This window comes from Sceloporus occidentalis, unplaced genomic scaffold, assembly GCF_023333645.1.
Source record: "Sceloporus occidentalis isolate IW3139 unplaced genomic scaffold, rSceOcc1.0.p SCAF_1, whole genome shotgun sequence".
Lineage (NCBI taxonomy): Eukaryota > Metazoa > Chordata > Lepidosauria > Squamata > Phrynosomatidae > Sceloporus > Sceloporus occidentalis.
In genome coordinates, this window is record NW_028316981.1 from 131,832,408 (window position 1) to 131,857,640 (window position 25,233).

General features: G+C 41.4%; 1 protein-coding gene across 1 annotated transcript in view; it reads right to left on the minus strand.

Moving 5' to 3' along the window:
* The window catches only part of LOC149322174 (unconventional myosin-XV-like), a 48,273-nt gene extending 32,080 nt beyond the window's left edge, over positions 1 to 16,193 (minus strand). Inside the window, exons 1-3 of the mRNA XM_089524174.1 lie at positions 15,974 to 16,193; positions 3,320 to 3,435; positions 2,835 to 2,944 (exon numbers count right to left, since the gene is read on the minus strand). Coding sequence (XP_089380300.1) covers positions 2,835 to 2,944; positions 3,320 to 3,435; positions 15,974 to 16,193 — 446 coding nt within the window. The remainder of the gene's footprint in view (positions 1 to 2,834; positions 2,945 to 3,319; positions 3,436 to 15,973) is intronic.
* Positions 16,194 to 25,233: the final 9,040 nt, after the last annotated feature.

Sequence of the window (25,233 nt, forward strand, 5' to 3'; positions counted from 1 at the left end):
TGATGTTCTTTTGTTGCCTGTTTATCGAACCATTTCCTGTATTGCTATGTATTGTATATGTATTATCCTACTTGAGAGTATGTATTTTCCCTGGATGAAGATTAACCTTCCATTTTGAAGCCAAGCCCTCCGTCCAGTCCATCTGCCTTGGTCCAGGCCTCGGAGGTAGAGAGGAACTGCTGGACCTCTTACCCTTTCCCTCCACCACTCCCTTCTCCTTCTGTGTCATGTCTTTTTAGATTGTAAGCCCGAGGGCAGGGATCCATCTAACTAAAAAGATTGCCTGTACAGCGCTGTGTACATTTACAGCGCTTCATAAATAAAGGTTAATAATAATGATAATAATAATAATAATAATAATAATAATAATAATTCCAGCTAGCAACAAATTTGGTGGTTGAAAGGTAAACCAATGCTATCCTAAAATAAACTGGTAGAGTCTATACACTAAGGAGACTTGTGAATCATACAGAGCTATGCAAGACTGTGCTACAGAAATTAAGCCATTTGACACCACTTTAACTGTCATGGCCACGTCCTATGAAATTCTGGGATTTGTAGTTTTGTTAGGCACCAGCACTCTCTGACAGAGAAGGCTAAACATCTCAGAAAACTACCAATCCAGAATTTCATAGCATTGAGCTGCTGTCAAACTGACTTATTTCTGCAGTGCAGACAAGGCCTAAGCTCATAATTTTAAATCATAATCCCCACCACCATCCTAATATTACAATGGCCCTATGGGTTTTCAGGACCAGCAGAATAGTTAAGGAACAGCATGGCAATCTTTGGTTTTTGGCTCCCCTCACTCCCATCCCCGTGGCCCGGTGAATCTCCAAGCACACTCTTTGCATTAGCACAGTTTATCATCAGCCAGCTAAAAACCAGGGGAAAGAGAACTGTTTCAGGTACTGTTATGGTGTGTGGCCATGAACATGCAATGCTTGTAGATGTGTAAGTAGTAGCATCTGTTGGCATCCATGTCAATGGGGCAGTGAACTTGATTCATGTTTTGGTGTGACTTTTTATATGTGTTATCATATATATTACATGGCTCAGCCATGTGAACGCGCGGGGTGACCTTGGACAAGTCACACTCTCTCAGCTTCAGAGGATGGCAATAGCAAACCCCCTCTAAAGAAACGTGCTAAGAAAACCCCATGATAGGGTCACCTTAGGCCGGGTCTCCATAAATCAGAAATGACTTGAAGGCATACAACAGATAACATTATCATAGATGCTGAATGTATTGGCGGGGAGGGAGAGGATTCATGAGTTTGGATAGCTGTGGCATGGAGCCATCAAGCTTCCCATGTGTGTGAGGAGTCGGACACATTATAAATTATAAATGTATGCATATGGCTCCCATGCCAGCATGGGGCACTGGTTTAAGGCTTTGGGAGGCCAGGGTTCAAATGTCCACTCAGCCATGGAAACTGACTGGTTGACTTTGAGCAAATCACATTCTCTCATCCTAAGAGAAAGGTCATGGCAAATCTCTGAACAAATCTTGCAGAGGAAACTTTTTGGTAGTGGAACTATAAGTTAGTGTTGATTTGAAGGAACATAACAACAAACACCCCTTGAACCGTAATACAGATATTATAGTGCAACCCCTAGTTTTTCTTGCCTCTCCAATTTTTATTTTTATTTCATTCATAAAAATGTCCAAATGTCTCCAGGAACATGATTGGACATTTGAAAGCTATTAAGGGCAGCCAAGACCTGTCTTTAGTCCCAAATAGCCTCTCTTATATCCACCACAAAAAAAAAAAAAGCCGGAGTGATCTTTTTGAGTGAGGGGGTGAGTGGGTAAATCTGGGATGGTTATTGCCTCTGGCCCCATGAGCTCTCAATCCCTTTTTTGTAGAATAAAGGAGAAACTCTGGTGCGTTACAGACCGCCCCTTTGGGGCGGCCTGTAGGCGCGCCTTTCCCCGGTGTATCGGGGCCTCAGTGGCCAGAACGGCAGCCGCTGAGGCCCCGATCCGCCGCCTTCTGGGCCGCGGGGAAGCAGCAAAAGGCCTCTTCCCCGCAGCCTGGAAAGGGGTGTCCTTGGGGCTTCAAGCTCCAAGGACACCCCACAGCGGCGGGAAGGAGGAGAAAGGGGCGGCTTGGGCCCTTTCTCCCTTGCATCACTGGGCGCAGCTGTCTGAAGGCTGCGCCCAGCGATGCAAACCAGGAAGGAGCTCTGTTTCAGAGCTCCTTCCTGCTCCGCGGAAAGGGCACGTTAAGCGCCCTCACGCGGAGTGATGGCGGCGCGTTTGTGACGCCATCATGGCGGTGGCTGTGTGGAATGGCTGCCACCATTTTGTGCGCGCAGAGCGCATACTAGGGTTAGGGGGTGCGGAAGCACCGCCCCTTCCTAACCCTAGTACGCGCTCTGCGCGTACTTTAATGGCGGTCTGTAACCCGCCTCTGTGCCAGGTTTCTGTTCCAGGTTGTTGTGGAACCCAGAATGGAATAATACTTCCTAGGGACAGGGGACACAATTAACATGTGATGGCAAGGCTATGCTTTTATATGAGTTCTGGCTTTTACTTTCCCAAAGACCCAGAAAGGCAGAGATCTAGTGCAATTTGTGGCTAAAGTAAACAGACAAAGGCACTCTGTCTCTCACTCTGTAAATTCCATAGCGATATCCCCACTTAAATGAATCAGGAATTTTATACTAAGATCAGTTGTTGCTAAACTGCACCCTCGTAAGATATTGTTACTAACAGGGCTGTGAAAGCCATTTCCCTAAATTCTAAAGACAGACACTGTAATATTGCTCAAATGAAATGATCACAAAATCCAGAGGGAACATTAGCGACAGAATTAAAACAGACATACGGTGCATTTCTGGAGAGCATCCCTTTCTGGTACTGGATCATCACCTCCTCTGAATAAAGACTGAGAGGCTTGAATGGATTGACACAGATCAAGATGTGCCCAACGTAGGTCTAGGAAGAAAGAAAACATGGTTTGGGTTTTTTTATGCTCACAACGAAGGAAGCATTTCAAATTTCTGCTCTTCCCATTCTGTTCCTGCAGTGCAGTGGTTTTCCAGCCTTGGGTCACAAGATACCGTGGTCCTTCAAATCCCAGAAGCCCCAGCCAGCATGATCTATGACCAGACATTCTGGGACTTGAAACTCCAACAGCATCTGGGGACTGGAGTTTATGATCCAATACAGGGAGAGGCGGGATACAAATTATTATTATTATTATTATTATTATTATTGGCCCTGGACAAACGGGCCCTGTAGCATGTCCTGGCAACATGCTAGTTGCCTCGTGGTGCCGTTTCTAAACGCCCCACAACCCTAGGACGTCACCAGGACGTCACAGCTGTGCGGCGCTGTATACACAGCGCGCACAGCTGTGACATCACTACCTTCCAGACGGGCACGCACGACAGTGATGTTCTTGTGCCGCCGCAGGCAGTTTGTGGCTGCGCAAAAAAGAGCCGCTTTTAGAAGTCCTTTTGCTTCCGCATAGCCGTGCCACACAATTTGGATGGTGCAGCGTGGTTACGCGGAAAAGAGAGGCGGCCACCGTCCACCTCTTTCTGGTGGTCTGTATCTCACCATTATTACCACTACTATGTTCCTTGTAAGTCCAGGGCACCAAGACACAACTGACATTGTTAGTCAGTCACTTCCACTATGGATTCCCATCAGGAAAAGATTGTTCCCCTTCTTTCCAGCAAACACATACACACACATTTTCACCTTATGCTAACCAACCACAACCAACCACAGATATTAAGAACATAATACCCATACATAAATAAAACTCCGATGGAATCTCTTCTTCAAGCACAGCAACACAGAACTTTCACAGACTTCTCTAAAAAAAAGAAAAGAAGACAACATTTTTATCTCCTTAGCTTTTTTAAAAAAAAATTCTGCATCCCCATTTTTGTACACCACTTCCCAAACCAGAATCAGATGAGCCATGTGGAGAAATACCTATCACTATTGTCTCGAATAAGTTAATGTATTTCAGCATTCCCAGTAATAGTGCTGAGCTTCACTGTTGTTTCTGAATAGCCTCCCTAGTGCTTCAGAGAAGCACTATGACTCAATTGAGAGCTATCAGTACAAAGCCAGCAAAGTGGGCCTCCTCCAGAAGATTCTCTCTGGAAATATCTTTGTCCCTTACTTACTCCAGTCTGGAAAGGTCCTCTACTTTCTCTAACTCCATGTAACAATCTTCATTTTTTTGGATCTGGAAGACATGTAATATGAGCATCATAATATCGGTTCAACTATGATAAGTTGGAAATGACTTGAAGGCACACAACAACAGCAACAACTTATCCCACATAATGATCTCTTGCTTATAGGACACTGCACAGAAGGAAGATTGTGGCAGTTCAGGGATCAAACCATGCATTACCTAGCTCAGCTCAGTGGCAGCTGGTGGCTCCAATGTCAGGTGGGAACTAAATTTATTCTGGGTTTCCATCTGAAATTTAAAGGAGCTACTCAAGATGGTGAATCTATTTTGGGAATCAAGAAATCATGGAATTATAAAACTGGAAGAGATCACAAAGACCATCCAGGCCAACCATCTGCCATGCAAGAATCTACAATCAAGTCACACCTGACAGATGGTGTCCAGCCTCTGTTTCAGAAATGCCAATGAAGGAGAGACTACCACTCTCCAAGGCAGCTTATTCCACTGTTGATCAGCTCCTACTGTGAGGAAGATCTTCCTAAGGTTTAGGTGAAATCGCTTTTCCTGTAGCTTGCATCCATTGCCCCTTGTCCTAGTCTCTGGAGCAGCAAAAAGCAGGCTTGCTCCTTCTTCAGTATAACATCCCTTCAAATATTTAAACATGGCTATCAAGTTTGAATGTGTGTTTCCTTAAACTAGGCATTATAGGGGGTGTCTTGACTACCTGACTAAATCGTGAAGCGGATTTCACCATCCCACTAGCATGGAAGCACTAGCTGCCACTGTCTTGACATTTGGTTCTTGGCATCTCCTGATATCTCCTTCCAAGAACCTGGAGAGCCAATGTCTCAGGCTGCAGACCAGGGCTGGAGAAACTTTTGCCTGTTACAGACTGCCAAAATAAAGCTGCTTCGGGTCTCTTTGGAGGTATGCTATTTAAATGATGCATGGATCCTAAGAGTCCGGAGGTCGCGCCAAAGCCACACTCCGTTCCTAAGCACTGGAGTGCAGCTTTGGTGCAGCTTCCGGATTCTTAGGATCCATGCATAATTTAAACAGCATACCTCCAAAGAGACCCGAAGCAACTTTATTTTGGCAGTCTGTAACAGGCCTTTGTCTTGCCATATGCTTTGCATTTAAACTTTCAGAAGCCCCAACCAGCATGGTCAATGGTAAGGGATTATGGGAGCTGTAATCTAAAATACTTGAGGTGGGGATGATTCCCTCCTCATCTTGTAGAGTTCATGGATCAGTGGAGTGACTTAGTATAAAGCAGGTTCCCATGCTCTTAACCTGTTTTTGTGCCATGTCTTTCTCCAGAATATCTTCACTGACGTCTTCTGCTTCCCATCTCCCTTGTGACGCCTTTTTTGACCTGGGAGACTGGGTAACAGCCTGCTCTTTATACAAACTCCACTTGCTCAAGTTCTCAATGGTGAGCCTTGGGAGCAGCATTTCGGAATTGAGCCAAGCCGCAGGATCACATGTGAGAGACTGATGCTGAGTCCAGTGCACTTGATCCAGAGTTTCTGGCGCGGTTCTCTGAACTAGGTCTTCCATATCTTCCTCTTCCAGGTAAGAAGGTCCAGGACACCAGGATACCTTCCCTTCTTCTAAAAATAACGATATCATCAAAAAGTATTTGTTCACATCATTCATTCCTACTTGCATTTTAAGTCAGCCAAGCTTGGCATTCGTAACTGAATTCTTCATCCTTTTCTAAGAAACTAGGGCTGCTGCCACACTACAGAATTAATGCTATTTGACACCTCTTTATCTGCCATGGTTCCATCCTGTGGAATCTTGGGATCTGTAGTTTGTTGTGTCAACAAAGGTTTCTGGAAGGGAAGGCCAAATATCACAAAAAACTACAAATCCCAGAATTCCATAGGATTGAGCCATGGCAAGTAAAATGTGGTCAAACAATTTCATCCTGTTGTTCACAAGCATTATATCTCCACTTTTGAAGATGTAGTGTTAAGAGATATTGAAAAATCAGAAAGAAAAAACTTCAGGAGACCTTGGTACAATTTGAACCGTAAAGAATGCAATACTTTGAAAGCATTAGCCTCAAATCAGGGTATCATCATAAAATCTGCAGGTAAAGGATGAGCCATACTTCTTTTAGACAGCCACAATTATCCTTCTAGAAAGTTGAACACCAACTTAGTGACATTAGTAATTATGAAGCTTTAAGATATGATCCTACTTAATCTATTAAGAATATTATTAAAGTCATGATCCAAGAAGCATAGTCCTTGGGCTATAAAGAGTCATCTACAGCATCCTTTTTTATATAAGGGAATCCTCACATTCTTATTCTTTATATTTTATCATAAATTCACAAGGCGGGTTTTCTGCATCCAGGCAGACCGATCATTTCAGGCTCAAGTTCACATTTGGAACTGTCAGCTCAGTTTTTGAACTCCTGGCCCCTTTTGTTGTAAAGACACCTTCTTATATAAAAGACATGAGCCGCTTCATTCAATGTATAGAGAACAAACAGGTAGAATCATCCACCTGTCTTATCACTTTAAATGTAAATTCTTTGTATACATCCATACCTCATTCAGAAGCTTGAAAAGTAATTGAACGCTATTTACAGTCTCATCCAGTTCAGAAACCACCTACACATTTTCTGTTGGGTGTTTTAGATGTCATTTTGGGGGAAAAATATATTTTAGATTAGATATTCAATTTTTTCTCCAAATCAAGGTAGTAGCTATGGGCCACCCAGCTGCCCCCAGCAAAGCCGATTTATACATGGTTTTTTTAGAGTCAATTTATATTACCAATTTGGAGGTAAATCCATATCACAAGTATCTTGAGTCTTATGGTTGATACACTGATGACATTTTCATCTTTTTTACACAAGCCACTAAAGTTTATGTGTGTGTGGATTAATACCATTAATCCCCATGTTAAATTTATATGTCATTCTAATCCATACCAAATTCCAATTTTGGATGTTGTAGTGTATATTAACAATTCTAGAACTGGTGTAAGTAATTATCATAAATCTACAGATTGAAATTTTACGTTACATTTTTTTCAGTTGCCATTCTTATCATTTAAAAAAAGAATTTACCACATTCTCAGTTTTTACATTTGAAAAGGAATTTCACAAATGATAACCATTATGAAGTGGTTGCAGACCAATTTCAACAGGAACTGACTAATAGTGCTTTTCCCTTTCCATATTATTACCCAGGCAAGAAATAGGGCAGCCCCAAAGGATAGAACTTCATTGTTTGCACCTTCAGACAAGAAAACACACAACAGAATGATAGGTTCTTTGATGTTCAGTAATGTTTCTCATCATATCAAAAGGATCATTTTCAAGCATTGGCATATGTTTCAAAATATTCCAGGTTGTTCCAGATTACCTATCATAGGGTTAGAGAACCATGAATATTAAGGATTCATTGGTACACACGTACTTTTTATAGTGTAAAGAGAACCATTTGACTACTACAGTCACTTTAAATGCAGACACTGTTCTTATTGTGAACAATGTTTGGAAATTGAAAATTATACACACCTGGTATCAAAGAAATTTTATCAACTGAGGTCATTCACCACTTGTAATCCTAAGAATGTTATTTATATTATTGTGTGTCTGTGTCTAAAAATACATATGAGCCAAACTTCCAGGAATTTAAAAACTATAATTATTGAACACAAAAGTAAAATTACGAATGGCAGCTTAGATATCCCTCTTTCAGAACACTTTATTCAATTTGGCCATCCACGAGACTCCTTAAGGTTCCCCCCCCCCCCCCATAAAGAACAGACTCAGTTTCATCCCTTTGAAAGAGGGTCTTTACAAAGCAAACCTCTTCAAAAAGAAGCTTTTTGGATTCACAGGCTTCAATCCAGCAAACCTCATGGTTTAAATTATCATTTAGATTTGTCAGTTTATTTATAATTAATATTTAGTTGGGGGTTATAACCCAAGGGAAAAATAGTTTGTACATGACTATGAACATATAGCATAACACTGGGTTCTTTTACTAAAACCAATTTCTGTGAGTTTTGCCACAATACGTACAGCCACAATCAGGGTTTCAGTCTATGGAAGACTATGTTCCAGAGGGCCTTTTCATCATCTGCTCCAAAACTGTGGCATGACTTGACAGAGGAGATCCATCAGATTACCACCCTTGATACCTTTAAGAAGGCAGTCAAGATGGATCTCTTCCAGCAAGCCTTCCCTGACTGACTGACCTCCCAAAATAAAAGATAACCCCATCTGCCCATATCTATTTTTACTATCTGCCTATCTTTTAACTGTCTTAATTAATTTTAACTTGAATTTGTAATTTGATTATTTTTTGAATTTGTAATTGTTATATTTTATGTTGGTGGTGAGTTGGGGAATTGTGAAATTTTATGATTTATTGTACTATTTATTTTATTATCCTTTACTGTAACCCACCTTGATCCTCAGGGAGAGGATAATAATAATAATAATAATAATAATAATAATAATAATAATAATAATATAGTTTATTTATACCTCCTGCCTCTCCCACGGATCGAGGTGGGATTACAACCTTAAAAGACACTTAGTACAATTTACAAACAATACAACAATAAAATACTAATACTGAATTGTGGTTGTTATTATTATTTTTGGACTGTCACATATTAATTGTGGAAGATAAGAGGTTAAGTGTCCCCTATGTTTGATACTGGGGTTGAATGTTAATACAAAACAAAAGTCAAATATGCTACCTTAAATAATAGCAGTTTTATGAATATCAGTATTATCTGCATAACCATATGATTGATCTAACTTTATGTTTGTTGCAAGTGAATGAAGCTGTTCTTAAGTGGATTCAGAAAACCAAAACGAGCAGAAGGTTTACAGTATAAGTAACAAGAGGGCACCCATTATAGCTTTACGTAGAACTAGAAACTTAAAAGACTCTTTAGTTCATACTGACTTTCATGTTCATGCTCAGGAGTCATTTCATATCAGAGGACACTACAAATGTGGACACTGTAGTTGTTGCAGACTATCATTAAATATAAAACCATTCACACATCCTACATCAAGGGAATGTTATGAGTTAAAATCATTTACAAACTGTAATTCTCAGAATGTCATTTATGTGATTTTATGTCCCTGACAGAAAATCTATGTAGGACAAACCACGAGACGATTAAGAACTAGAATTTCTGAGCATAAAAACACCATTCGTAATAAAAGTTCAGATACCCCACTAGTTACACACTGTTTACAATTGTATCACTCTCCAGATTCACTGAAATGCTTTGCAATTGAACAAGTTAAGTTTGGCCCCTTCTTTAGTGGTACCATACAAACCAAATTTCTACAGAGGGAATCGTTTTGGATCCACAAGTTATCATCAAGTATACCTAAGGCCGGGCCTAAATAAGCGTCTAGATTTGTCTGCTTTTCTATGAAATTTTCTATGAAATTGTCTAGATTCAGTTACTGTGCAGCTCGTGTGTGTGTGTGTGTGTGTGTAAGTAATGTTATAATCTATAGAGGCATGCAACATGTGTGACAGAGGACAATTTGAGATTATGAAGTTAAAACTGTTTAAAATATATTTGTAATACTGTTCTTTATCACATTATATTTCATCTTGTTTGTACATGTAATGTATATGTATAATTATTCAGCCGGGGATCAGGTTTATGTGTTGGGAGATACAGTGCATTGCATTTCTGTTATATATACCTTTAAGAGATTCAATGTATTAGTTAGCCACCTGTAGGTCATTGAATAAGAAAAGTATATTACAACATACAATCACTGCTAATTTCTTACCAGGAACTTTGCAATTGTTAAGTCAAGCTGACCTATGGTTTGGGTAAGCAAGAATGTTGTTTGCTTTGTGTCATTTGCATTTTTGTACTTTGTAGCCAATGTGGATTGTGGTACTAATATCTATCAACCTTATGCATTTAAAAGCATGGAATTACAGATTGAGACACTAATCTGGCATAGAATGTTGTTGTAATGCTGATGAAGACTTCTGTGAGTCTAAACGGCCACATATTATTTCGGAGGTAGCCGTCTTCTATCATTGAAAGATTTAGACCATTGAAGGACATTGCTACCATTGAAAAATACACTGTTTATCTTCATGCTACCTATTCTACAAGTGCTACAAATAATTTTTCTCATGTTTTTGATTAGATATTTTGTGTGAAACAGCAGAATATTGCTACTGGTGACACTCTGGATAATCTACTCATATTTTGGGACTATTATTTATATTCAAAAAGATTCAGAAGTGTTATTTCTTACAGCTGGCTTCATGTTGAATGTTGTTTCAAGACTTGTATACCACTGCTGGATTCAATATTTATTTCACAGATATATATATATATATATATATATATATATATATATATATATATATATATCAAGTAATGAAATCATAGAATCATAGAATTATAGAGTTGGAAGAGACGACAAGGGCCATCCAGTCCAACCCCCTGCCATGCAGGAAATCCAAATCAAAGCATCCCCGACAGATGGCCATCCAGCCTCTGCTTGAAGACCTCCAAGGAAGGAGACTCCACTACACTCCGGGGGAGTTTATTCCACTGTCGAACAGCCCTTACTGTCAGGAAGTTCCTCCTAATGTTGAGGTGGAATCTCTTTTCCTGCAGCTTGCATCCGTTGCTCCGTGTCCTAGTCTCTGGAGCAGCAGAAAACAAGCTTGCTCCCTCCTCAATATAACATCCCTTCAAATATTTAAACGGAGCTATCATATCACCTCTTAACCTTCTTTTCTCCAGGCTAAACATCCCCAGCTCCCTAAGGCGTTCCTCAAAGGGCAAGGTTTCCAGACCCTTCACCATTTTAGTCGCCCTCCTTTGGACACGCTCCAGTTTCTCAATGTCCTTTTTGAATTGTGGTGCCCAGAACTGGACACAATATTCCAGGTGGGGCCTGACCAGAGCAGAATATAGTGGCACTATTATTTCCCTTGATCTAGACACTATACTTCTATTGGTGCAGCCTAAAATCGCATTGGCCTTGTTAGCTGCCGCAGCGCACTGTTGACTCATGTTCAACTGGAGGTCTACTTGGACTCCTAGATCCCTTTCACATGTTGTCTCCTTAAGCCAGGTGTCCCCCATCCTATATCTGTGCACTTCATTTTTTCGCCCTAAGTGCAGTACCTTACATTTCTCCCTGTTAAAGTTCATTTTGTTAGCTGTGGCCCAGCTTTCTAGTCTATTCAGGTCATTTTGAATTTTGATCCTGTCCTCTGGAGTATTAGCTGTTGGTGTATTCATTACAATTAGTATTACAATTCTAGTGTTTCCCTCCCCTCTTGTTATTTAAGTGGATTCAGCCATGTCTAGGATTTCAGTTTTGGGGAGTTGCAGTATATACAAGGAGCTTTTGCAGCATACATAGGTATGTCCCTTTAAGGTATTGAAGTGGTATTTAGTTCCATCTGAAAACCATTGCTATTAGATTGTATAAAGCTATTTGCAAAAAACAGCATGCAGGAAGACTTAGTATATCTAATGGGGAATACCTTATTTCCAAGAGAGGTAAGAATTCAGCAGCATTATTATATAGTACATATTAATTGTTGGGGGATAATGGGTATTTCAGAATGTTGCTTTTATGTTTAGAGTTTGTTGGAAAGTTTTTTGGGGGGAAAACTGCATCCTGGATATTGGATTGTGGAGTGGATACTTAGTTGGGATATATAGTTCATTAGTGTCAATAAAGATATATTGAAAGAGCTTCCAAAAAAAAATCCCTACAAAGGTAGTTGCCTTCCTGCTACTATTACTATCCATTTCCTTTCCAGTTCATTGCTATCCATTTACTTTCAACAGTTTCTACAAATAGTATGCTGTGTTGCTGCAACCACTAAGGTGTGGCCTATTATCTAGGATTTGTGGAAATAAAGCTCGGAATCAGAGTTGTGAATTCTACATTTTCTGGAACCATTTGCCATCCTCTGCTAGTGGAAACCCCTTCACTGCAGCAGAGGCTGGTAGCACCTGAGGAAGTATATGGGCATAAATTGGGATATATACTCTCTAAGCACTTGGATTGTGTATTTAATGTTTTGCAGAATTACTGCATTGTGGTCACTGTATATAAACAATTCATTATTGTGTATATGTTAGAGTGATGGTTTCAGTCCCTATTCTTTAGATATATTGCAGATTAGTGTACTGCCAGTTTCTCCACCCTGCTGTTTTTTCAGTGTTTAGAGGAGGTTTGCCATTACCTTCCTCTGAGGCTGAGAGAGTGTGACTTGCCTAGTGGATTTCATGACTGAGCTGGGATTCAAACCCTGGTCTCCAGAATAACTGTCCAACACTGAAACCACTATGCCAGAGTACCAGCTTTCAGTTTCAGTGAAAGTTAAAAGAATAATTGTGGGGAAGGCCTCAAAATCCTAACAAAAATATCCCAAAGGAAAGTTCAATTTTTATTGTTAATTCTGGGAAGAGGATGCGAAATAACTACCCCTCTTCAAAGTTTGATACTTACCAGACACTTGTTTTTAGTGAATGGTTAGTGAAAATGATCCATCCAAATGCCTTCCAGTCACATTCATTAAATCTGTGTGATTTTATTTGTTTTACACCAATTTACGCCTGGGGAGGGAGGTGGCAGATGGAACCACCTGAGAAGACTCAGGAAGAAAGAGGCAAGAAAGCTGGCGTAAAGAGCTCAGGGAAGGACTAGCTGGGGGCCCATTTCTTGGTCCTACCAAATCCTGTGGTCAAGTCTACAAAATTAAATGACAGGTTCTTCTGTAAAATCACATTTTAAAAAGCAAAACAATGTGTAGAGAGATTGTGTGCTTTGTTTTAGAGGGGAATGGTGTTCTTCAGTTTGTTTAAGGAACAATATTCTCCTTTTAGATGGCAAGCAGTTTTTCTGCTGTTGTTCTGTTGGAATTTGGAACTGGGCAAGTGGCAGAGGCAGAGGGACTGTGGGTACCACAGAAATTACTGGGGGGGGGGGGGTCACATGCAGTGTGCAGTTGTTTGTTATTCTCCCCTTTTGTCGGTATGCGGCTGCTAATTGGAACTCCATATGCAAGGAAGTTGGAAGGAGAGTACTTGAAAGCATAGGTTTGGAAGAAACTGTGCAGAATAAAATCAGCTACATCTTTGGCTTCATTAGCACTGCAGAAATAAAATAGTTTGACACTGCTTTAACTGGCATGGCTCAATGTTACGGGAATCTGGGAGTTGTAGTTTTCTCAGCTATTTAGCCTTCCCTGTCAGAGAGCTCTGCTGCCACAACAAACTACAAATGCCAGAATTCCTTAAGATGGAGTCACACAGGTTTTGCCTTTAGAGCTTTTATTTGCATAAATAATGCTCTTCTGTTTTAGGAATGGGTTGATTTGCCTTACCTGGTAAGGACGTATCAGTATGAGGACTGCAAGGAAGTCCCAGACTGCTACTTTGGCCATTAAGTTTAGAAAAGTCATATTGGGTGGGCATTAGAGGCCTCCTTCTTGACTGAGTGTGTGGATGCAGCTGCAATCCACTGTTGCCAGAGCTTCTGAGAGAGGAAGCTTTTGACTTCACCAGTTGATGAACCCTGGGAAATACAATGGCAAACTTTCCATCAGTAGCATTGTTTCTCTCTTCATCTGACTGTCGGTTGGGATTCATGACTTCATCACAAGGATAATTATTTGAAGACTTCCTTCTCTCTTCCAGTTTTACCGCCATGATTTTATCCTCAACTACAGTCTGATCACCTTCTAACAGGGAACATGACTTTCCTTTGCTACATACATCTTTCTTGCTCTGCTCTCTTCTTGAATCGTGGGAAGCTCTGCTGCACCTCTTGGCCAATCCAACTGTACGAACAATGTGGATGGCCATTCTTCTCCTGAATCCAAAAGGTTTGCTGCTCCTCTTCTTCTTCTTGCCAAACCTCTTTAACAGCCATTCTGAGATGCCAACTGCACGCACTGCACTTAAGAAGCGACCTTTCAAGTTGGCTTTCTGGAAGGGCTTATGGCTTAGCCAGTGGGTTACTCTCCTAAATGCGGAAAGGGTTTGGAGAGATTTGGACCTTGTTTGCTTAGATGGGAAGTCTTCTTCAGCAATGTCTTCTTCCTCAGTTTGTTCCTCCACCAACACCTTTTCTTCTTTTCTCTCCAGGGCCTGTTTTTTAGCCTTTTTACCTTTCCCAGTTACTTTTCCAACTTTCTTCTTCTCAGCAGAAAGCTTTTTAGTGTCAGAATATGAACTTGAAGCAGTGGAAAGACTTGATCTTGATTCTTTACCCTCCATAACTCTAGAAGCCACTGGGTTGTTCTTTCCTGTGCCCTTTTTAGGAAGGATCCTTTGAGTCTTCTCCAAACCAGAAACAATTTTTCCTGTCTTAGTGGAATAACAAAGTGTGTCACCAGTCAATAGTTTAGCTTTAGCCTCTCTATGCCTACTCTTTAGGTTCAAAAAGATTTGAGACTGTGAAGTCAGATGATGGTATCTCTTGGCAAGCAAAACCATTGCATCCAATCTTGTTCTTGTATCTTGGTTTGTTTGGTCTTCTAAACATGTACTTTCTTGGAATGCATCAGCTTGATTAGGAGATTGTCTTTTATGCCTTACTGCCTGTGGTAAGGATGTGGTTTCAGTTCTGACTACCAGACCCTTGCTATTCTTGCCCTTCTCTGCTTGGACGTTCTCTTGAAGATTTCTGGTCAAGCCAAGATTGAGGAGTTTTGATCTTACAGTACTGGGGAGTGGTCTTGCCTTGGTGCTATTGTTTTCTTCAAGGCTACTTATCTCATTTTCATCCTCTTCACTTTCAGGTCTTCTTTGTTCACAGTTGGAATCTTTTTTGTAACTTCCCTTTCTTGATAGATTTTCATGTTCTCTGTCATCACTCTTTTCTCCTCCTCCTCCTCCTCCTCCTTCTGTGGAGCTTCTACTATCACCATCACTATGCTTGTTACTGTTAGCTGATGTAGCTTCTCTTTGCATTAGTTTTTTATTCTTCCTTGTAATTTTCTCATCTAGCTCAGAATCACTCTCTTCATTCTGAGATCCCCATCTTTTGGCTACACTTTCTGGCTTCCCTTCACTTTCACTGGTTGTTTCCCTTCTGTTTCCTGAATGGTGACTTTCCATAATAGCTGGTAACCATTTCTTACTACAGAATTGCTCCTCACTGTCTTCTGAAGAACGTCTGTCCTCTTTCGTTTTGATTGTTTTCTTTTTTATCTCTTTACCCCTTTTTCTTTGATTCCAAGTGTATTCATCTCGGGCGTCAGAACAAGATGAATCTTCTGAATTCACGGGACGTACTTTGGAAAACATCCTGCCTGGCTTTTTAATGTGTATCTTCTTGTGCCGTTCACTTTTGACCCTAGTAGCCTTACTGTCAGGCTTCTTCTTATATTGTTCCCTGCTGTCATCAGAGCCTCTTCTTTGGCATGACTCCAGCATCCAAGAGGAGCCTTCGTCACTTTCTACTCTGAGGAATTCCGTATCAGGGACATTTTTTCCCTTACTTGGTTGACTCTTACATTTTCTCTTCAAAGCATGTTTCTCACTGTCTTCTGTGTCCTTTTGTTTATGGTTTATGTCACTGTCGTGATGCTCTTGCTCTGACCCTTCGTCATCTTTGCTCTGATCCTCTTGCTTTGCACTCCTTTTTGTCTTTTGTTCCTTGTATGCAAACTGGCCTCCATGGCTTCTGTCAGAAGGATTTCCTTTCACCTTGGAATCTCTCTTCCCCCTTTTCTTTTTGAAGCCACTCTCTCTGCCTTTCTTTGCCCTTCTCAACTCTCTGTTGCCTTTTCTCATACCTGGCAGAGAGACAACAGAATCGCCATCCTTCTCAGAGGACGTCTCTTCAGAATTAGCTTGCTCATTGCTCTTCCTTTCATGCTGCCGTCTATCCTGGTTCTTGAGTTCTTCAACATGTTTCTTCTTCTTCTTCTGAGAAAGAGTTGGTGTTACCTCCTTGTGATCATGCTTGCTTTTCTTTTCTCTGTATGTTTTCTGCTCTTGCTTAGAAGGTGCCATTCTTCTTATATTGGTAAACACGTCACCTATAAAGGGGAGAATAAAGTATCATTTTCTAAGAGCAATCAGTAAGCAAGTAACCCTTACGCAGGCATCACTTATCAGAGAAGTGACCAGCTTCTGTATAATCTGGGTCTAGTATCCTGAGAAGTAGCCTAGGGGCTATAAGATACCATCTACCAGTCTTTTTGCCAATGGTGAGGTTCAGTGATAGGGTACCTTTGTCTCTTCAGTTGTTTTGGACTAGAAATCCCACAGTCCCATACTATTAGCTATGCTGGATAGGATTGTTAGGAAGTCTAACCAAAGCATATGGCAGTCAAAGGTTCTGCACCCCTACACTGTTATATAGAGCATTGCAACTAAGGAATTGCCCAGACATGGTCAAGGCATTTACAAGTTATACTCAGACAGAGATGTTCAGCTGGGATGTGGTATCTCCATTTCCTTTCCTTCACTCCTTCTCATACACGCAACAGCCCACTTTCTCTTCCAAGGTTTTAACCTCTTGAAGATTATAAGGTGTTGGTGGATCTGAGCATCTGCTTCAGTCTCTTTCTGAACTCCATGGAAGATGGGTGGTGTGTGAAAATAAGTAAATAATAGAAGCCAGTTTTTTGGGTACATACAAATTGTACACTTTGGCTACAACTCTTTAACAATCCTATCCAGGATACTTAATAGTATGGGACTGTGGGATTTCTAGTCCAAAACAACCAAAAAAGTCAAAAGTTCCCTCCCATTGAGCCTCACCATCAGCAATAGGACTGGTGGTTGATATCTTACCGAACCTAGAACTGCCATCCAGAATGGCACTTTCAATTTTTGTCAAATAAAGCAGACAATATAACCTGGGAGTTGCACCAGCAGATTATGGTCCAAAGTACACTGCAGAAATAACCCAGTTTGAGACCACTTTAACTGCCCTGGCTCAGTGCTAGCGTACTGTAGTTTATTGTGGCACCACAGTTCTCTGATAGAGAAGGCTAAATGTCTCAGAAAACTAGTTTTCAGAATTCCCTAGCATTGGGCCAGAGCAGTTAAAGTAGTGTCAAATTGGATTATTTCTGCAGTGTGTTTTGGACCTATGTTAACCTAAGGAAATTTACTAAACCAAGGCAGATGATTACTAACTGCTGAGTAAAATTTATTTTATGCATCTATGTTTTCTATGTGTGTTTTTTAAATGCCAAGTATTTGTTCCCATCAGGAAAATAGGAACTGGGAAATATAGAAACTAAGCTAAGTGCCATGGTGTACTCAGCAAAACAGAGGAATAGCAAAGTCAAATCGTGGTCCAACACACCAAATTGTACAAAATGTGTGAGATATAATTATTACGCACAGGCACAGAGAAAGACTTTATATCAAACCATGAAGCTAATTAATATTTGAGACTACTTTTGTACTTGTTATAACAATTTCCTTATTTTTGTAGGAATTTGTTGTGTTCCATGTTTTCATCAATATGTAAACTTTATGTGTCGCAGAACTACTTTGTGGAGGAAAATTACAAGATAAACAGTCACAATATGAAACAGGAGATCCCAGGAGAATAGTAAGAGAGTGCAGTATGAGCAGGCTTTTGACTAGGAGGCACAGGTGAAATTCTGCAACACAAAAGTCAACAATCAAACCTTGCTTCAGTCTCACCTGCGCAGGGGCAGTTTCTCCCAAAGACTTCCCTAAATTTGCATTAGGAAAAGTTGCTCAAACAGAACATGTTATTCTTTCCCTGTATCAGTTATATAGCTTGTGGCCAGAACCAGCTATAATAATAGTCTAAATATTCAGAATGTAATTTTATCTTTTCATTGCCTATCAGCATACTTAATCTTTCAGGGATTCTACTTTAAGAGTTCATTTCATTTTTCCACACACAAAATCAGCCAAGCTTTTTTCATGAGCACTCTAGAGATCCTGCTCTTTAGCTTACCAGTCTCTTTCCTCCTAGTTCCACTGGAAATACCAGAGGTCCTTCTTACTTGGAGTCCAATGCATTAAAAAACCTGTATTTCTTGAAGGCTGGGAAGGAAGCTCATCCTGACCTCTTCAAAGGAATCCATTTTAATAGTAAAAAGGGGATGAGGTAGGAAGCTCTATGATGGAAAAGTGGAAATGAGAAGGATAAAGGGGAACTGGTATCAATTATTCAACATGCCCAATGGCACAGCTGAACTTTTCAACCAAAGGTGGCACCAGATGGTTAGCAGGGGCAATGGGCAAACAGAGATGATGGACGCTGGCAGAATAGAGAGGATGAGCCAGATTCAGGCATGGGGAAAATAAAATCACAAAACATATGACAGTCAAAAACTGCAGAATTGCTGCTGGGATTGAAGTGCTATGGCAAATTCTTTTTGCTCCATTTGTCTTCTGCTTCTTTTCTTATATTATACTTTCTTTTCTTTTCTTTTTCTTTTCCTTCTGAACTGGGGGAGGGGGAGAGGGGCTAAATAAGGTGGTTTCTCTCCCCCCCACTTTTATATTTATGTATTGTCTGTGTTTACTGAATTACTGAAATATTGAAGTTTCTGATTTGGGTTTTAAACTGAGATGTGGTCAGGAATTTATCAAGCTTGCAACATGTAATTGTGCATTTTGTTTGGCCCAATAAAGATATTGTTGTTTCTTTGTTATAGAAATCTATCATGTTAGAAAAGAGAGAAGGGAGAACCTCCAGTGAAGCACCCATTTTAAGGATCTGATGTTGTGTACCTTTCATGTCATTTCTGATTTATGGTGACCCATCACAGGGGTTTTTTAGCAGCTGTCTTACCAACACTCAAAAGAATTAAATAGGAAATTAAGAGTGTGACCTGCTCCCATTAGAGAATCAATTGCTGAAAGGGGAGGAAGCATCTGAAATGAGAAAACGCAGGAACTTTGTGTAACTATCCTGTGCCTGCATGCAAAAAGTATCTTCTAGATCTAGACCCTTTGAGATGAAGGACTTCTTGCAGCAGTAAAATAATAAAAATAAAAAAGGAACATAGAGCTTTTTAACAGAACAAAAAAAAAAATCCTGCATAAACTTTCTTAATCGTACACCTTCTTTGAAAGGAGCTGCAAGACAAGAATGTCCAGATGTCCTCATAACCACAAAGGAGGAGAAGGCCCCTCAAAATGTAGGACCTTCAAGAAAAAAGGAGGACATTCCAAAATAAAAGCTCAAAACACTCCTGTAAATGTCCATTCATGCAACTTAATTATGCTCAAAAGGGAGGTTTTGGAATTCCTCCTGGACAGAAGGCTGAAATGGAGGACATTCAAGGAAAAGGGACGACGTTCCAAAAGAAAATTTTAAGACACTCCTATGCCAATCCATCCTTTTTAAACATGCTCAAAAGGGAGAACATTTTCAAATTTCTTCCTGGGCAGAAGAAGGTTGAAATGGAAGGCATTTAAGAAAAAGGGAGGACATTGCAAAACAAAAGCTAAAAACAGCCATATTGCAAATGTCAATTCATGTTTTTTTGTCCTGCTTCAAATGGAGGACATTTTTGGAACTCCTCCTGGAGAGAAGGTCGAAGTGGAGGACCTTCCAAAAAGAAAAGCTCAAACCCCTCTGACAAATATACATTCATGCTCCTTAGTCAGGCTCAAGATGGAGGACTTTTGGGCATTGCCTCCTGGGCATAAGGTGACAATGTAGGATATGCCCTGGAAAAGTAGGACGCCTGGTCCCCCTGAGCAAGATCCCTTTTCATACTCTTAATCCATGGTGGCACTAGAAGGTCTATTCAGCCCAAACCTGTAAATGGCCCATTGGAATGGGAAGGCAAACAAGCCAAAGGTGATAGGGGCTCCTTGAACCCATCTTGTTGCAATGATTTGGCTGTAAAGCTGCTTTCAAGGCAAGGAATCCCCCAATAAGAGGCTCTTAGGAAACTATCACAGAAAGAGCAGATAATGAGCAGCCATTCCCTATTTTACAGAGAATTGTAAAATTGGGGTTCTAGTAGTTTGGAGGCTGGATTGAGCATCCTGGGAGAGGAGGGTTAGGATCCTGGCTGAGCCATAGAAACCCAATGGGGGACCTTGGGAGAGTCACATTCTCTCAGCCTCCGCAGAGGAAGGCCAAAGCCAAACCCCCTCTGAACAAGTTTTGCCAAGAAACCCCTGTGATCAAGTCTGCCTTAGGGTCTTGAAAGGGAGGAAACAACACACCCACAATGATTGGATGGATGGGGGTCTCAAGGGGGTCTTTTTGCTTTCCTTCCTTTCAGCTAGGAAACAAATTCCAAAAGAAAAAGGCAGGAGAGGGATGGCTCCTGGTTTCCCTGATGGTGTCATGGCCAGTCAGGAGGAGCAGCTTTTGAGGGTTTAGGAAGAGTCTTCATTCTGGTTCAGGAAGAGGCTGTTGTGGCTGTTGTTTTGGGCCTTCAAGTCCTTTCCTGACCCATGGCGACCCTAAGGCAACCCTATCATAGGGGTTTTTGGGGGCCACATTTATTCAGGAGGGTTTGTGCCTCTCTGAGGCTGAGAGAGTGTGACTTGCCCAAGGTCACCCAGGGGTTTCTATGGCAAGCCAGAGTCCTAGGTTCAAAGAATGAAACCTCGGGCAGAAAAGGCCCAGGCAAAAGGTCTTTGGGTCACCCAAAAGCAACCCTTTTCCGCATTTCTCCCTTTCGGGGGAAGGTTTTATCTGCACTGCAGACATAATCTGGTTTGACCCCACTTTCAATGCTACACAATTGTGAGGATTGTTACTCTGCTCAGGCACCCCAAAAAACAACAGTCCCCAGCATCTCATAGCCCTGGCAGTTAAAATGGGGTCAACCAGGATTATTTCTGCTGTGTGGATGCAGCCTGTCTTTGCTTGCTTCTCTTCGGGGTCTGCCTTCTTCTGGGTCCAGATGCTGTCTGCCCGAAAGGGACCCAAGGCTGTTCAGAAAGATTAAAAACACCTTTCAGATTCCCAGCCAAGGATTTGCAGGGGCAAAAAGGCCTTTCTCCATCCCATTTTCCCCACAAAATCTCCCTTTAGACCCTGGGACTGAGTCTCCTCTTCAAAGTGGAGGCTCTGGTTGAAAAAGTGGAGAGATTTGAACCATTAACCTGGGGCTTTAAAACGAATCCCAAGGGATCTTGCAGCCCCTTGGAGCCCAAGGGGCTCTGAAAAAGGGACTCTGAAAAAAAGAAGTTGGGGCATAAACCTTCATAGACTTAAATTTATTAAAAATGTCTTTCCTTTCCTTTTTTTTAAAAAAAACCCTTTATTTTTACATCTACAAACAAAACACATTTTACAAAAAATACGGAATTCTTTCAAACAGACAGAACCATCAATAGTCTTGAATTTTTTTTTCCTTGCAATCATGTTTCTGTTACTTTCCAGTTTGTTTATATAGCGCTTCTGTAAATCTATCAGATGGGGGGGGGGGGGGGGACATCTGTTATCATCTTGACTTTAGATTTAAATAAACCAAGGTCATTTTGAAGCCTCTGTAAGTTTATTCAACTTAATGTTAAAAGTTTAACATTGTTTTATCTGTTTTATAACAGTCGATCAAGGAGATGTCCAGCAACTCCTGTGAATGAGATTAAACAAGATCAGTTCAGGTCCATGAGTACGAAGACGTGGACAGTAGTGTGAAGAAGAAAACATGCCTTCTCGATCCGTGCCTATCAGGGCTGGCTGTCCAGGGTGGAGACGCTGTTATAACGCACCTGCGATACATTGCTAATGCTTCTCTTACAGAAGGTCAGTTTCCATCTTGCTTGAAGGAAGCGGTCCTAAGGCTGCTTCTGAAAAACCTTTCTTAGACCTGTTGGACATGAATAATTATAGACCAGTCTCCCATCTCCCATTTTTGAGTAAGGTGACTGAGAGAGCGGTTACCCTTCAACTCCAAGTAATTTTGGATTAAACTGATTATCTGGACTCATTTCAAACCAACTTTAGGACAAGATATATGGAGTTGAGACTGCTGTGGCTGCCATAGTCACTGATCTTCATCTGAGTATTGACAGCAGAAGTGTGACCCTGTTGGTATTTTTGGACTATCAATCATGACATCCTTTTGAAATGCCTAGGAGAATTGGCAATCAGAGGCACTGCATTGCAGTGTTCTATCTCTCAGGTAGATTCCAAAGGGTGATGCTTGGGGACAGTTGCTCTGCAAAAAAAGAACTTACATCTGGCATCCCTCAAGGCACTATTCTGTCCCCAATGCTATTTAATATGTGTGTGTGTGTGTGTGTGAAGCTGCTGGGAGAGATCATCCAGAGACATGAGGCAGGGGGTTATCAGTATGTTGATGACACCCAGATATATCTCTCCATGCTTCAGACCATAGCTCTGACTAAGGATGGCATCTCTCCTCTCAATTCCTACCACATTGAGGAGGAGAGCAGTTTCTGGGCAGCCATTTTGAATGGAGGCTTTCCAGGGCAGTTCCTGCCACAGAGAGGAAAAGGAGAGCAGTCATTTTGAGTGGGTGAGTGTTTGAACTTTTTAAAAACTCTTGGGAGAGTGTGCTTGTTGCTGAGGGGGTGGAGCTTCTGTGAGGCACTAGGGGGTGGAGCTAGGAGTCTAGCTCTATATAACTCCTCCCAGAGGAGCACATAGTTTTTTTTTCAACCAAGGAAAAGTACAGCAAAGGCAGCAAGGAAGCAATAAACTTTGTCTTTAGAGATTCTCCTTTTGTTTTTTTCCTTTTTTAAAAAAGGACTTTTGAGGGTTTCTTGCTCAGAGGAAGTGAGTCAGAAACTTGCCTTCAGAACAAGTTAGCAGCCAGGACATCTCTATAAAGATATATTCCCAGTAGATTGAGCTCACTGGCAGGGATTGGTGAAAAGGCCAGGGCATTAGGGACCTGAACATTGGTGTTTATCGGAGGATTTTTTGAGGAGGAAACCCACAGTCCTGTTTCAGTGATTACTTAAGACTTCTCAGTATGGACACTGAAGGAACTGCTGCAGTCACCTGCAACACTTGTGAGATGTTTGTCTTCTTGCCTACAGATGTGGGGAACTTCACATGCACCAAGTGCAAGTTTGTAGCACTCTTGGAGGAGAAAGTCCAGCAGCTGGAGTCCAGAGTAGCTACATATTAGAGAGCAAGAGGTTTTCCTGGACAGAACAGAATGAATGGTCTTGGACAGGGACCACACAGAGGAAGTTTCTGGGGAGGAGAAGGTCACTTCACATACACAGGAGGCAGACAGCTGGAGGAATGTCACACAGAGAAGTAGAGAAACCAGAGATTGTTCTGGGAGCTTGTGGTTACAGAATCGATTTGAAGCTCTTTCCCTTATCAAGGAGCATGGACAAACGTGAGGGACAGAGCAGGGGAGCCTGAGAGTACCACCATGGGGAATGTTCGCTGCTAAGCCTCGGAGGAGGCATGTGGTCATGATGGGGGACTCCTTGCTGATTATTATTATTATTTTCATAGAGAGCACCAGCCTTAAACCAAAAGGATGGGAGTCCTGGAACCTTCCAGAGGTTGCTTTGGAACTACCACTCCCAGCAGCTCCAGCCAGAAAAGCCAGTGGATGGTGGATGCTGGGAAATGCAGTTCTACAACATCTGAAAGGCACCATGATTCCAAGCTCTACTGCAAACTAGGGGATGATGGGGAGGGCAGTAGCATTTCCATGGGCTTTAACTTCAATACCCAGCATCGCTCCTCATGGGGCTGATGGGAAAAGTAATCCAAGGACCTGCCTCCCTGTTGCCTAGCCTTGCTCTGAAACCCTTTTCCAAACCTCTTGGGAAACAGTTTGCAAAACCGACTTCCTCAGGTGGCTGCAAAGCATCTGCTCAAAATGGAGGACATTTTGGAATTCCTCCAAGACAAAAGGGGGAAAGGGAGGACATTCCAGAAAAATAGGGGACATGACCAAAGAACAAGATGAAAATACTCACGCCTCTGAGGAGGGAGATTCAAGTCTAGGAAAGTCTAGAAGTCTTTGGTTTTAAAATCTAGGAAAGTCTTTAACTTCTTTTGCCTAGTCTCTCTCAAAGACACTGCAAGATCCCTTTGCATACTAATAATCCCACTGGACTAACAAACTAACCTCAGACTAACTAAATCTTGGCTGTGTCTCTGAATTCTGGCCCCATGCCAGATTAATTCTGAGCCTAAAGAAAGTACTGCCCAGTTAGGGTAATAGTGCTACTCTTACCAAAAAATTCAGGGTAATAGTGCTCTTCTTACCAAAAAATTACAATTCAAAATAAAATAGTATTTAATCTCTTTTCCCTCCAAGGAAACCTGAAGCAACTTGATGCAATATTAATGCTCAGTGAAAGAAAGAAAGAAAGAAAGAAAGAAAGAAAGAAAGAAAGAAAGAAAGAAAGAAAACCAGGGCAATTAAGCAACACAGGTTGGAAAACCTGATCCCTTTTAATATTTCACTGCCTCTTTGTTGTCTAATGGTCAGGTCTTCTATGAGGCTCAAGGGAATGATCTGGTTCTTAGGGATCCCCTTGTCTCTTGCTCTTCTTCTTCTTTTTAAGTGATACAGCCCCTCCCACCATACCTATGTTTTTGGAGCGTGGGAGAATCAGCAGAGATGGGTCTGGCTTTTTTCCTGTAAAGTGGTGTGGGGGCTTGTTGTAAGAACGCCATCTGCAGAGACTTCCTGAGGAGCCCTGAACGTCCGATGGCTGTTGCAGCATGGGCTGCATCACTTAAAAGGTGGGATTTGGGTAGTAATCCTGGGAGATGTAACTATATGGCAGAAAGACTCTCGCAATACAGAATGACAGCTACAGCATATTCCAGGACTTGTCAGCTGCAGCTATGGTTTTGTGGTCAAGAAACACGTGGGAAGTATACCATGGCTTTGGGTCCCAGCATAGCTGCTCCTGTTGAAGTGCATGGCATTGTGAAGTCAGTTACCTCTTGCCCAATTGCTTTGGGTCTCCTGGCTTTGGCTAAGAAGGTTTGACGAGACTGTAGGATCTAGAACGTGTGGGGTTTTATTTAAAGCAATGCTACAATTATTCCTACACATGATTTAGAGATCCAAAGAAGGGGAAAGGGGTACTAGAAAGTATCATCTTTTACTAAGCTGCATCTACTGGG